This window comes from Phymastichus coffea, unplaced genomic scaffold, assembly GCF_024137745.1.
Source record: "Phymastichus coffea isolate CEN01 unplaced genomic scaffold, Cenicafe_Pcof_1.1 PCOF00104, whole genome shotgun sequence".
Taxonomy (NCBI): domain Eukaryota; kingdom Metazoa; phylum Arthropoda; class Insecta; order Hymenoptera; family Eulophidae; genus Phymastichus; species Phymastichus coffea.
The window spans coordinates 818,419-833,229 of record NW_026706915.1 but is presented as its reverse complement, the minus strand read 5'-3'; the positions used below and the strand labels follow the sequence as shown (position 1 = coordinate 833,229).

Here is a 14,811-nt window from a genome sequence, read left to right as displayed (position 1 = left end):
ACGATTGTCTTCGGCGCCGTTAGTCGCTTCGCTGACAAGCTACTCGTATGTAGCTTCGAGCGGCGCTGCACACGCTCTTTCGCGTCAATTGTACGAGAGCGACGCGATTTTCCGCGTAACGCGGCAGCGCTGGCTCGCGCAGGCGATGATGCATCTGTTTACGCACTTATGATGATTCGTCGGATGCCGACGGAGACGCCGCAAAGTGCGCCCGACCAATTGTGTTTGTCTCGCGTGCGCGCGCGCGACATTCCCAAGAACGATCGCAGATGATTATTCTCGAACGATTCCGTTTCAGAGGCGCCGTCGCGATTCCGCGATACGCGTTTGGCTCCACCATGCGTAAGCGAAGCCACTCGAAATACCTCATAACGATACATCACGCCTAACGTCTATTTAATCAGCACTCTAACTAAGTTCGCTCGATTGTAAAATCGTAAATCAAACAGTATTTATGGTCGTAGTGTACTCTAAATTAATGCAAAAATAACGTGCGCATCTCATTGAGTGTGATGGTAATAGCTTTCGTATAAAAAAAAAAACTGAACGTCAGTCAAACCGCGAAGAAAAGGTATAGTGATCGATCTCCCTGAAAAAAAAGGAATTCTTTAGTACCTTCCGCGTCAGCAGCAGCCGTCGGGGATCGCGCGTTACAGCTTCTTTTCTCTGTTATTTTTTTCTTCTTTTTGGTTCGGCGCACGATAAAGATCATTGGCACGGGCGCATTACGCACACGCGAAGGGATTCTATTCGCGTGACCCGTTACCGAAAACGAGTTCTCATGCGCGTCACACGGGTGACAAATTGAAAGACTCCTAACGGTGTTGCGCGGCTGTATAAGAAGTGTGGCATGAGTCATCGTTAGATCTGGAGTGTATGCGTATGTACGCTAAGAGTCACACGATGAATGGACACGATCGTTTAAATTCGAAATGCAATTTTTCAGGTTCGGAGGTATGCCACCCCCGAGGGTTCTTTGTAATCGGTCTATTTCAATGTTTGAGATACAGTAGGCATGGCTGCATGTGTATAATTCTTTTCGGGGCGATTTGAATGGAATGCTTGATATTACGACAGTGAAGAGAGAGGGAGAGACTTGCAGTATATTATTTACATGAAATTAAACGACTTTCAACGCAGGATTTTTCGATGCTGAATCACCCTAATTTCATAATATAATGCGACCTGAAATTCTATTCGAACATGTGGTTATATTGCGAGTAATCAGATCAACTATATGCTTAATGAATGAGAAGAAAATTAAATTTTATATAAATTTAAAAAAATTGTCATGTTAAAAGTTGTAAATGAAGAGATGTCCCCACCCACTTTCCGACGCCTTGGCTGACATGCGAGTACAGAGCGTGCGTTGTCATCTGTCTAGAAAAACCGACGTTTTTTTTCACTCGTCTCTTCGGTTCTATACTCTTCGAACAAAAAAAAAATCTCGACAAGGAAAAGCATCGCGGAATCAGCGCCGTATGCGAATCCGATTAGCTGACCCTTATAAAAAAAAAGTAATCAATCGGGATTCTTTTTCTTTCTCCTCGCTGTCGTCCGCGTTGCGTAATGCAACGCACGCATCGTTGAAGAGGAAACAATGTCCAATTGCCGCCTCGCCTGTCTGGCTGTTTTCTTCGTCGTTGTAGTCGTCTTCGTCGTCGTCGCCGCCGACGTCGTCGTCGTCGTCGTCGCCGTTGAGACTCGAGGGAATTCGGGACAACGGTTAATTTCGGGGTGGGAGAGCAGATATTCTCTCTTGCGGTTCTTTTATACGCCACGACCTCGTTATCGGCCGATTTGTTCTTTCATTCGTGTCCACCTGCGAAATCACTGGCAATTTCGCAACGGCAAAGTCAATTTTTGATCGATGTAAATGAAGCAATTGCAACGCACTACTCGCAATTAGACAGATTTCAAAAGAAAAATTCAATCACCCGTTCAGTCTACATCTACTAGCTTTTGTCGCTCGTCTCTCTTTCTCTCTCTCTTTTCAACGGTATTATTTTGTGCATTTGCCTGTCGCGTAACACACTTTTGATGCGGCGACTCTCCTTTGCCGAAGCGTGACTTGCCGCAACAAGCCTGGTTTGTCGTTCGCTTTTTTTCTTTTTTTAATTCTTTACGAGCCGCGAAAAATGTCACGGTAAATTTCTCACCACTTGTTTATTATTTTTGCATTGTGTACACGCGTGCTCGGCTATTGTGTACTCTTTCCAACTGAAAAAACGAGCGGTATTATAAATTTGACGTCTTTTTTTTTTTTTTTTGTTTGCCATCTCAATTTTTGCTCGTTGCTCGATGATTAAAATGGACAAAGAAGTAACGGCAGCGTCTGTATTGGCTGTACATTTGATATATTCATACGTGGATAGTAATGATTGTCTTATCCTTGGGAAATAGAAGTTTTGCGGGGTTGGCTAGACGAATGTAAATGGCGCATTCCTTTTCTTCTCTCTCTCTCTCTCTCTCTCTCTCTCTCTCTCTCTCTCTCTTCTGCGTCTCTCTTTCCATAAATCTTGAAGTGGCAGTGGTCAACTTTCACCATAGAGTTATTAGTTGCGGGCGCGGATGTCACCTTTCGCCTCGTCGCCAATCTAAATGACGCTCATTATCCTTCAACGTTCACCGACGAGGCGTGTAGCGAGGCCAATACGCTGCGCGACAATGCCCACGATGTTTACGCAGGCGCCGCGCCGCGCGAAAGTTTGCTTATTCATTATATAGCCAGCTGAAGCTTTTGCGCGATCTATATTATTGATCGTCGCCTTTCGCAAGTTCGTTTCGGATAATTTCGCTCGACTTTTCGCCGAGAAAGCCTCGATGTTGCGAGCAAGGCGACGCGTCTCCTTTCTCTCGACAGGACGAGCTCGCGCGTATATCGACTACAAGGTGCGAGATTACGTTTTTCTGAAATCGTTCGTAAAAAAAGAGAGGCAAGGGGGAGGGGGTTATATACGAGCGCAAGGGCCACATAATTTTCAACGTGGCTCTTCGCGATCCTCCTTTCCCTTTTTTTTCTTTAATAGCCCCGCTCGCGGAAATTTAGTGTTCCGGCGAAGGCTGCGGAGGCGGATATCAAAATCAAAATTAATGGCTTCGTATAACGACGGCTCGAAAATTTCGCTTCGTTTTACTGCCTGCGATAGGCGATTTATGGCTTTCTTTTTGCTTTTGAGAACGAGATATGATAGGAGCGACAGTCAATGACAGACAGAAATACGTGGCTTTATCAGTACACGACGCATGGGATTCAAAGATCGCTTCGGTGGATTGGAGTGCGTTCCAAATTCTCCGATTTCCAATTTCGTTTTCAGTTTTTCTCACGTGAATAACTAATGGCTGAGTCTACGTGTACGACGAATGATTATTTCGTCATGCCGTGCTCCGTTCGAAGCTCGACGATGTTATAATTACGTTAACGGCCATTACAATTATTATAATCGTTGCCGCGAGCGTCGGCAGCTCCAATGCGTTTGAATGTCCGCGTTGAGAATATGTCGGTTGAATGCACGCGAGCTTCGCACGCGGATTAGCCATGAGTACTTTCGTCATGATGAAAATATGGGTCCCACTCCGCTAACGAGAATAATTAAAAGTGCATTACAGCAAACGAACCGTTATGATTAGGCGCGCTGAGCGAGCCGTTCAATGTTGAAGTCCGAGTTAATGAGAAAGATCGCGCGTCATTGAGCCGATTCCGCGCAGACTAACGAGATGTAAAAATACACGTCTCCAAATCCGAAGACGCGACAGCAAGGCAAATAAAAAAACCAGCCTTTCGTTGTTGTTGCATTTTCTTTTCTCGGTTAGATGGGCGAAGAGACGAACGTTGAAATTCGAGAAGGGAAAATCCGGTGCGCGCGCGTGCACGCGAGGTCTTTCGGCCGATAGGCATCGAGCCGCGCGCATCGCAATCTGAATTTCAATGCCGCGCCATAGCAACGCACGCAAAGTAGAGAAGACGAAGAAGCCCCTCGTCGTGCGTGCGCCCAACGGCGCAACGACAGGAAGAGGGGCCCTCGGATCGGGGGGGGGGGGGGCTCACACTCCGATAGAGCCGCTAACGAGTGGCGCTCGGCTACACGAAAACCCGTCGAAAAATCCTGCCGAGGCCTTTGCTCGTCGCGCGATTTTTATCGCGCTTCTGCCAGATCTCCATAATACGCGTACCGTTTTCAATTGGCCTCGATACGGCCGAGAGCGGAGAGCCGTCTTTTCGACAGACGAATCAGTCGTGAAATTTACGGGCAAGTCTTTGCGCGACGAATGAGAATTTGAGAAAAACGACAGTGTCGCTAGGCGTCGTTGAGAGGGAGCTAAAACAAATCGGCATTTGGTTGGATTTGCAGGACGACGGCAGCAGCAGCGGCGGTTCTCTCACGCTCTGGTGAGATGAGACATGAGCACAGCGGATGATCTTATCCAGCTGGAAATGGACCTGGTGAACAGGCCGAATCCGTGGCTGCCGGCGTACGGCTTCCAAATAACAGCCGGTAGTGCCAACGCCAACCACTATCAACCCACGCACGAGGATCTACGCGCTAACGGTTCGTTGACTCTCTCCCTCTCTCTCCCTTCGCTTCTCTTTCGCTCGTCGCTCCGTTGCACGCGCGAACGAAACCCTTTTGTTTTTTCTTTCCTTTTCACAATACATCCTTGCTCTCGATGCCCGGGAAAAAGCGCCGCGCGGCCCGCCAACACTTTCTAATCGCCAGCCTGCAAAGTATTTCCCGCGCGCGTGATGCCGGCGCCCGATAAAGCGCGCGGAGAGAGAGCTCCTCCGGATACGCTTAAATCTTGCGCGCGCGAGCGCCGGGCGGCACTTTCACGAGTGCCCGCGCGCGAGGGGAAGCTCGTTAAGGAGCTCCTTCTTGTTCTTCGTGCAATTGCATATCGCTCGACTTTTCCTTTGTAAATCATGCGATCCGACTCTCTCATTTGGATCCAAGCCGAGCACATTGATTGCTTTGATTGTTTGATAATGCGGCATCGTCGGGATTTTTCTTACTGTTTGAACTCGGCGCTTCGAGCGGGAAAGTCGGCTATTACTTAATCCTTTTGTTATGTCAGTGATGATTACGGCGCTGCTATTCCTTTTCTTCTTAATTGCAATGATTATTCAAACATCGCTTATTGCAGAATACTGCACGCATAAAGTAGTTTGATCAACTGAAAGAAAGTACGTACGACAATGTATATATTTATTTATTTTTTGCACGAGCTATATCAAGTTTTATAAACTTGAGATGGCTTCGCTAAATTTTATCTTACGATAGAGACGAACAAAAATTTTTATATAACTAGTATTTTGTACGAGATTGCGATTCCCGTAAAAATAAATAGTAGTTATTGTTATCGTTATACGTTATCGTTATACATCGGTGACATATCGGAGGGTAGGGTTGCATGCTTACATCTCCTCTAATAATTACAATAATAAATAATTGGAAATATTCTGTATTTCCGAAAACCATAATATTGTTCAATATAACTACTAAATTGATATCTAAAAAGAAAAGTACTAGTCATCGAACTAATAAAAAAACTATTGAAGAAAAGCGTGACAAAATGTCGCATTTTAGAGACGAAATCGGAAAATTTATTTTCGTTATGTTTTTACTATTAACGAGTTTTTACTATTTCCGAGCGATCATTCAATATAAAGCTATTTTTATGGAAAAATGTGAATTCTATTCCCAACTTGCCCCGATGAAATATAGCACGTCCTGGTAGGGCCAACTCAATATTAGATACTGATCGCCTACCTATTCTTCGCGTTCAATATCAGTGCGTGTTATTAAAATAATAGATCTAACATTTCAATTACTCACATAAACGTTCAATTACTCACGTAATACCTGATTGACCGATCTAACAGCAAAGCAATTCTATCAGCTCTATTTATAAACGAGAAAATATAAAAAAAATATTAGCAAACCTGTAACAATTGGCTTCACTTTTATCACTGTACATTAAAGCTTTTTTTCCTCAATAAATTACCCGTTACTAAAACATTTCCGTCGAAACATTTGTCATTTCCACCGCATTCTATTCATATACAATATACGTGTACTGTTTAATTTACTAGTTTCATCGAGCATGCTTCACACGCTCACTTTGTGTTTATATGTAATTAATATGTGGTCGGGTGTTTAAATGAAATCAAAAATGTTACAAGTGAAATAAAAAATTCTCAAATATATACACTACATACACATGAAATAATAATAAAATACAATAACTTTAATTGCCCGACATTCGTTTATATTAATTACTAAGTAATTACTTAATTGCGCTGATACTCAAATTTAGTACCCATTTTTAATTTAATAACGTAGCAGCTTGTGAGGCATTTACATTATTCGAAATATATCGAACCGTCAGCTTTACTGGATAATTTAATTTTTTTTGTTTTTTAACACATTTATATATGATCTCAAACTTTTTATAGGACATTTTCACATTAATAGATAAGTATACGATGTTAACAAAAATACTGTATTCAACAACTAGTACACATTGACCTTAGAACTGTTTAGCCGAGACAATTTTGATGTTTGGTTTACATTTAAGATTAATTTAAAAATGAATTACGGCACGAAATAAGCCGAAATGACCTTCTCTTCATTGATCATAGTAATTATTCGAAGCTAAACTTTATAACAAAGACATTCAATAAATTGCCCAGGGAATAAATTTAATTGAAGTAGAGCATTACGATAACTTTATTATTAATTTGAGGTTAGACCATTGAATGAATGGGAATTTCATTCTCTTTTTATAATTTACGAACGGTCTTGCTTATTTTTTATTTAACCCTTAATCGATAATATATCAATGTAAAATGCCTTGCGCTATTAATTAGCACCGATTTGCTGAACGTAGCAATGATTTGCTAAGCTAAATTATGCTACGTGCTCAATGCATGTGCATAAATATAGTACATTCTGTCACATAATAGTAACGCCCACGTAACTACATTTAGTCAATCAGATCACGAATAAAATGATTTCGCTCAGCAGGCCATCACCTTGTTTATATGGAAGGATTTTCCAAGCTCAAAAATAAAAATATTAATCGCGCGACAACATGAAACTGCTTTGAGCTTCGAGAGTCCTCGGTCATTCTTTTTCGTCGTCAAATAAAAGGCCTTCGGCGTAGTAAAATGTAAAGTTGAAGAAACTTCACGTATGCCTCAACACGATCGGCATTCCGTCAATATTCCTCTCGCGAGCGGAGAATAGTTCCGCGTCTCAAGCATGTCCCGTCGAATTAGCATCGAACGGCCGCAGCGGCAACATTCCTGGCGGCATCCGCACACATGACATGGCATGCGATCTTCCGATAAAGCTACACATACGCTGCGCGCAGCAGCTGTACCCAAGATAACGCGAGTTATATAGCAAACAATGCAGCGCGTACTCAGTGAAAATGCACTTTCCGCTACAACTGTACACGCTCTAGATCTCTCTCTCTCTCTCTCTTTCTCTCTCTGCATATTGCACATCTATCTAGGCTGCTACTTTCCGAAAATGAAAGACCGGGGCAAACATTTACAATTGCCAGAGACACGCGTACGCACCTCGTAACTGCCGAATTACCATTCTGTCGTTTCTCCTCTTTAAAATAAGAATTTTTATTGCAATCGCTAAATGTACCTTGCTGGGAGTCGAACATATTTGTACGAACAATGGTTCGCGAAAAGCAATCAAAGTGTTGTTTTTATGACTTTTTTTTACTTGTTCGTGGAATTTGCAACTACTAATCGCGTAACTGTGACGCACCAACAAAATGCTTTAGATTTTTGCATTACTTGGTTTTTTTATTGAACAAAATAATAATAAAGGAACGAACGTAACGGTGCCTGCGAATGACTTGAAAAATCATGCTCGCATACTAAAACGATGCATGTTCTTAAAAAGTATACTAGTAAAACGTCGATAAGAATCATCGAGTCGTACGAAAGCAATTTGTAAATCAGTCAGCAAAGCAATAAATCCCCTTCGATTCAATCTCGCCTAATTCATTTGTTTTCTTGGCGTACCCATGCGGGAAACAAGATAAGTTCTTTAAAACTCTGAAAAGAGTTCGTCCAGAAGAAGAGAATTTCGGGCAAAGGAAAAGTCTTGCACAGCCATAATTTTTCGCGTGTACGACCTTGCTCTCTCTCTCACTCTCTCTCTCTCTCTCTCTCTCTCTCTCTCTCTCTCTCTCTCTCTCTCTCTCTCTCTCTCTCTCTCTCTCTCTCTCTCTCTCTCTCTCTGCTTGTTCTGGAAAACGCATTATGCTACTAACTCGAAAGTCATTTTATCGTCTCGAATCGCTGACTTTATACGATGCATGCGTTAAACGGCAGTCACTTGAGACTTGTAAAAAGAAGTTGGCCAATATAATTCCTTATAGCCGTTGACCAACTCGCGCACGAGCTGCGTTGAAAATGCGTTACGCTCCTGTTAGGAATTTCAGGGTCAGTTTCGATATTATCGATCGACTTGCCCTGCCTCTCTCCCTCGCGAAAATTATTGGCTTGCCGGTTATTTTCGACCTCGCCAACCCAAATGTTAATGAGAAGCTCATACTTTATAATACGCGATGTTTAACTGTTCTTTTGTTACCTCGCCAACTTTATTGCACTTTTCACGGATTAGCATTGACCTGTTGTTTTACATTATACAGTTTTACTCTACATGGATAGCCGCAAGAAATTTAAATTGAGAACGATTTAATACTGCATATTTTAAGTGTAATTGGAGTTGATTAGCTGTTCGTTTAAAATTCAATATCACGGTTTACATGTACATGTAATATTCGTTACACATTTGGAAAAACTCAAGGAAAGTACTTTTTTTATCGCTGGTTTGCGGCACGCATACATGATTAGCCATCAACATATTTCTTTCTTCAATTTTTTTGTTAACGTTCTTATGTCATTTCGAATTTAAAAAATGTCCATTGTGGTTGAGCGATATTTTTTCAATTGAAAAAAAATGTTCGATAGCCGGGAATCGAACCTGGATCAACTGCTTGGAAGGCAACTTATACTGACCATTACACCACTATCGCACCTTAGAAATTTGCAAAATATTCACGGATCCAATTTGATTTCTCTAAATTTAAAATATTTTTTTGTAGTGCAAAGTAATGTTTAAAGTAAAAAAAATGAATTTTTCCACTTTTCAATGGATTTTCAGAAATTAAAGTGTCGGTATTGTAGAGTGCGTGTATTACCATTAAAATTACGTGTCAGATATTAGCCGACTTTGCAGGCTTGGAATTCCAGCAATGCTTGCCACATAGGTTGGTTTGTATGCGATAAAACGAAGATTCGTGCAAGATAAGAACTTAAAAACATACCCAGTGTGAATTATGTAATGCTGTACTAACATTCCGACGAATACTTTATCACGCTTGTAAAGTTAAAAAGTATAACTTTCACTCTGATATTTTAAATCAACAAAAAAAAAATGATAATGATCAGATTTACAAATCCTTATTATATTACGGTTCCATTTTATATTGCGGTTGCTCATTCTTTAGCAGCGTATAATGCATTAAATCCGCAATACTATGAGCATCTGCGCATCGTCGCTTGAGCATTCATTAGACGTTGCATTTTTGAAAAGTCGAGCAAGGCTCGGAATATCACCGCGCAAGTTTAATTGAGCGAAAGAGAGGCACGCGATTGGTTTTCCCCTCCGCCTTCGTGAAGAAAACACGATTCGTTCCAGGTGTGCCATTCTTGCGCACGAGTTGGTATGTGTAAGAAGTATGCCTATCGGTTGTAGGATCATATACGTGAAGGGGAAAGAGAAAGAAAAAGCAATGAAAACCACCTGTTGCATCAATCCTGCCCCCCACGCGCACCATTAACTGCGTATAGGGGGATTTCCATATTTTTTTATCGTATCCAACAGTTTCTTCAAAATTTACTTACGTATACGTAGCTTAAAGTATGCGTGACATAAGAAAAAGATTACTTGGAATATGAAAATAAAAAACAGATAAATTGCTCTTTATTGGGTTATTGAATGTCACGCGTATGATCACTTTTTTTGTAACAAAGTCTGTTTCATATGTACGTTTAAACTTCTTTTAAACTCGAATTTTCTGCAGAAACAAATAAAAGAACCGTTTTCTCATCGATTGGATGATTAGTTGTTTTGAGTCTCATTTGTGAAATTGAGTTGTAAACTTTAGCCTTGGACTTTTACTCAGTAGTTTGAATGATTCTCCTGTAAACGGTTAATCAATACCAATTTCAAGTTATTTAACACCACCAAGAACATTTGTCTTTAGAGCTGCGCCTCAAAATAAAGAAAAAGTATGTCGTCAAATAGAGCAATCACTATATAGCCCAACTCAAGGCAAAGAATTTTTTTTACAGAAATGAAATTGAAAGACTACGTCCTTTTGTAAATTTTTAAATATATTTTACATTGACGTTATTCAGTAATATTTCAAGATTAATTTAAAATCGTATCTAGTGATATTTTATACTGATAATTTGAAGAAATTAAAGTAATCAAAACCTTGTTTTAAAATATATCATCGATGTAATACTTGTGCCCGTTGTAGATTCAACTGGATTAAATTTTGACAACAATTGTTGATTGAATTACTTCACTTTAAAACAACCAGAATAATTTTGCCTTGAACAATTCTCTAGAAAGATTGATGTACTTCACAAATTTTCTATTGCACAACTTACAAAGCAATACCTTGCGTTGTTTGATTTTTTTCGTGAATAGATCTGATACAGCAAACTCTAATGGTTTGTTTAAAGTTTAAAATGTTGTACTTCAGTTGGTATAGTTAAAGCAGTTTTTGGACTTTTTAATAGATGAGCTCAACGTGAATTAAAAATACCAGCACATGTTTTATTTTAATGCATTTTACAAATATTTTGAGAGAAGCATCCTGACGTTAAATGTTCAAATTTTCCCAATCACGTTGAAAAATATTCTGGGCATTCAATGTCAATTATTCTCCATTTTCGAATGAAACCAAAGAAAAATAGATCATTAGAGTCCAAGACAATGACGTGTACTGTCCTTTAATTTTAATCGCAGTAAAAATAATACATTGTTCTGTATGGTATGTTTACGGCAGAGGAAAAAGTACTACCTTGAAATATGTCATGAATTATGCCAAGCAGTATTTCAAAACGGACGATACTGATGCTTTTGTGTGCCCAATATCTAACATTAGCGTTATACCTGAAATAACTATATACCTGTCCAATATTTAATTGTTAAATTCGTTTCATTGCACCAGTTACATTAGTTTCCAAGTCAAATTCAGTATACTTGGAAATGCTTTTCATAATTATTACTATCCTATTGTCTGTGGTTGATGTAATGTACATCGCAATACTATTGAAAACTACTACTAACGATCTACCGATGTTCAACATTACTGATGCTCCCCTCAGAGTAATTCGTTAAGCCTTAATTGCAACATGAAACGAATTCGTATGATTGGTTCTCGTTTGTTGTCGGCATCCAAATTTAAAAACAAAACCAATGCAATATTTAAGTTATTTCGAGCATATATAAATAAATTGTCACACAATGTCACCTTTACCAACGACAACGACAAGTACAATCAAAGTATAAAATTCAAACTGATGCTGGTCGACGACCGAATGTGCATCATTTTCAGGTAAAGAACAGGAATGTCGTTTATATAATATTTAAACGGCAAGTCTCGATGTATGGCCGAGAAGTACGCGGATGTCGTGTATAATCCTATTATGAGCATAGTCAAACCTGTTTTCAATCGGCAAATAATAGCTTCACTTTATTTGCTCAAGTTTCAGGATACGTTTCGTCAGCTTTACGATTATTGTATTTGTCAAAGATTGGATAACAATCGGAAACGTGGCTTTATGCCTGCTCCCGCCGATGAAAAGACAACGAATATTTCAATTAGATGTAAAATTGTTATCATCTATTTTAATTTTTTTCTTGGAGTTTATTGTTACATTATTTTGCCCTAGGAACCGTATTCGCAACAGGTTTGATCCGTAGAATCGATTCGTTCGTTTGAGAACAATAAATGTTTAAGCATTTCGAAAAAGCATAAAAAAATTAATATATTATGACAAGATTGAATAAAATATCTTGCGTAGTTACTTCATGATGTTTTCTTCAGCTTATCGTTATTGTACTACTGCTGTATTGTATAAAAAGCTTTTGAACGAGAGTTCTTAAAATCATAATCTCAGATCAAACTGTCCTCTTTTAAAGCTATTGAATTTATCGATAAAAGTAATCAAACAAAAATCTTCCCTTCCTACATTCTCACCATGCGTTCACAGTAGCACATACGCCAGTTATTTTGCAAAGTAACGTGGCGTAAACTAGGATTTGTGATTACGATAATTGGTATAAGCAATAACGGGTTGGAAAATTTGTTTGTGATTTTTTAATTTCGTAACTTTGACAGCTAATGGACGTTTGGCTATCTCAATCTCGTGTAGTTGGCGTACTCGACACGTATAGAACCGCATCTGGTTCTCAACACTCGTTCGACGGTTGAGAAGAATTGCACTATGCGTGAGCAGTTTGAATACATTGTGCAAATAATGAAGGTATAACTGCATTTAGGTGCGTATAAACATTGTTATCTTATGCAGCCGGATTCGAGTTTACACGTATGCAGTGGACATTCAATCGGTGAATAGTGTCGTAAGCGCCCGGCTGTATAGAATCCAATACAGACCGGTATGTAATAGAGTAAGTTACCATGCGAAGCGTAATTGGCAATTAGAATATTACTGTATGTTTGTAAAGTGGTATAGTATAAGAGCCGGCACAGCGAGCGAAATTTGTCCAACATACTCCCGCCTGATTCGCCTAAGGCGCATAAATAATTAATTTTACATCACGTTAATATATATATATATATATATATATATATATATATATATATATATATATATGTGACCACAAAGGTTAATTTTCCAATGAGCGTCAGTATTAATTATTTGCGCGCCAGCAGCGTAACGAGCGCCATTACCAGAGGAGGAAATGTTTTCAGCGCGGGATAATATAAGAGCCGAGACAGCGAGCGTAGCGAACAAACATTTCCTTCAAACATAATGAGGATTATCCGCCGAATTCATTTTGCAGAAATAATATAAATCTGTGCAGCGCAAAATACGGCAACGCAAAATATGGCAACACTGACGAATACAATTATACCGGTACAGACCTGTGCTACCGTCAAAACTTTACCTTTGACGCGTCGAATCAAAGCTACTATTCGTTTAGCTAACTTACGCCCCGTACGGAGAGTGAAAAAAACTGAAGAGTAAAAAAGAAAGAATTATCCTCCAGTATAATGAATCCCTTTTCCTGCCTCGACTGTATTGGTGCTATTACACTAGCAGGAGCTGCTTATGCGTATGGGACCGATTTACCGATTGGGTGTCCTCTACTATACATGTAAAAACCCGAATACGGTAGCCTCAAATGAATGAAGTGAAAACAGATAGATGATCGGCATCTCACAGCTTGGCGTTTAATGATACTGAAATGTTTGACTTGCAACATGCTCGCATATATACCGGGGGTGTAGTGTGGGCTAGACTTGTCAAGACAAACTGCAAATATAAGAGCCGCCGAGTCCAATCAAGCAAGATTATATTTAGCGATTAAGTCGTGGATTAGTCGTGGATGCGGTTTTTACGTACTCACGTACCACCACCCGTCGAGCGAGCTCGCAGAATATAGTATACTAAAGTATAATTATATAAGAGGGTTAAGAGCAGCAATCGAGTGCTCCTGAGCGCTCTATAGTAAATGCCCAACGACCCTATAGCTTTTTTTGAAGAACATTTTAAAAATAATTAATTACGCGCATTCCCTGCACTTCCCGTCAACGAGCTTCGGCGCGCTGTCATTTTACGCCAATCCACGATACGTTATTGAAATCTGTCGCGCGATATTACATGTCCAATGTCAGATAGCATTGTCACTATTGATAGCCAATAAATTGGTTAATTTTACGATGATTTTACCGAACGGGATCCTTTCAGGCTACCATTGTTAATCTATGGATGCTGATTCATATTGCTACGGTCATATTCCGGAACACTATCCGTATAAAGGCTTGATGGTCAACAATATGTTAGAGAAATTCACGTAACGTAGCTGATCTGCCGATGGCAAATATAAGCACAAGCGGTATTACGCTCATTCAACAATTCGTTTTTTAACCAACGGTTGGCGCACGAATTATTATCACATACCTAGTGTTAAGCTCGTCCGCGCTCTTACGAACAGCTATGCCGTTGTCCAGCCAATTTAGGCTTAAAGATGTTACCCATGGTGATCACAGAGTTTGACTTGCTCATGCGTTCTAATACGTCACGAGGCAGAATCGAGCTGGCCCCAGCGGTGCTCACGTCGCATTCTGATCGCGGTCTATAAACGCAAAGTTTCACTCGATTTCCTGTACTCTAATTCTTTTTAGCTTTTTTCTTTGGCCTTTATCACAATCTTAGTATTGTTTTGATCTGATTTTCGGTTTTCGTCTCATTCTATGATTTTAGTTTTCTTTTCTCGGTGAGTTTGTCTTAATATTGATCTCGGTTTATTTCTATATTTTGCTCTTTGGGGTTATAAAGTTGGAACTGAAATAGCATTGGTATCGAGCTTGATGTTGGTAACGGATTGGTGTTAGTGTTGACGTTGGTGTGGGAGTACGATGGACTAACTTCACTCGCTGTGTCGGCTTTTATACTATACCACTTTACAAACGTATGCCTTATACCGTATTCGCGAGCTTGGCGCTTAAAAAATG

The 14,811-nt window shown here is 39.9% G+C and overlaps 1 protein-coding gene across 6 annotated transcripts in view; it reads left to right on the top strand.

Moving 5' to 3' along the window:
* The window catches only part of LOC131670208 (uncharacterized), a 60,495-nt gene that overhangs the window by 1,698 nt on the left and 43,986 nt on the right, over positions 1-14,811 (top strand). For all 6 annotated transcript variants that reach the window (XR_009302430.1, XM_058945616.1, XM_058945617.1 and 3 more), the window contains exon 2: positions 4,353-4,550. Coding sequence is in view for 5 of the 6 variants with exons in the window: in XM_058945616.1 (XP_058801599.1) it covers positions 4,403-4,550 (148 nt within the window). In the remaining variant the exon portion in view is untranslated. The remainder of the gene's footprint in view (positions 1-4,352; positions 4,551-14,811) is intronic.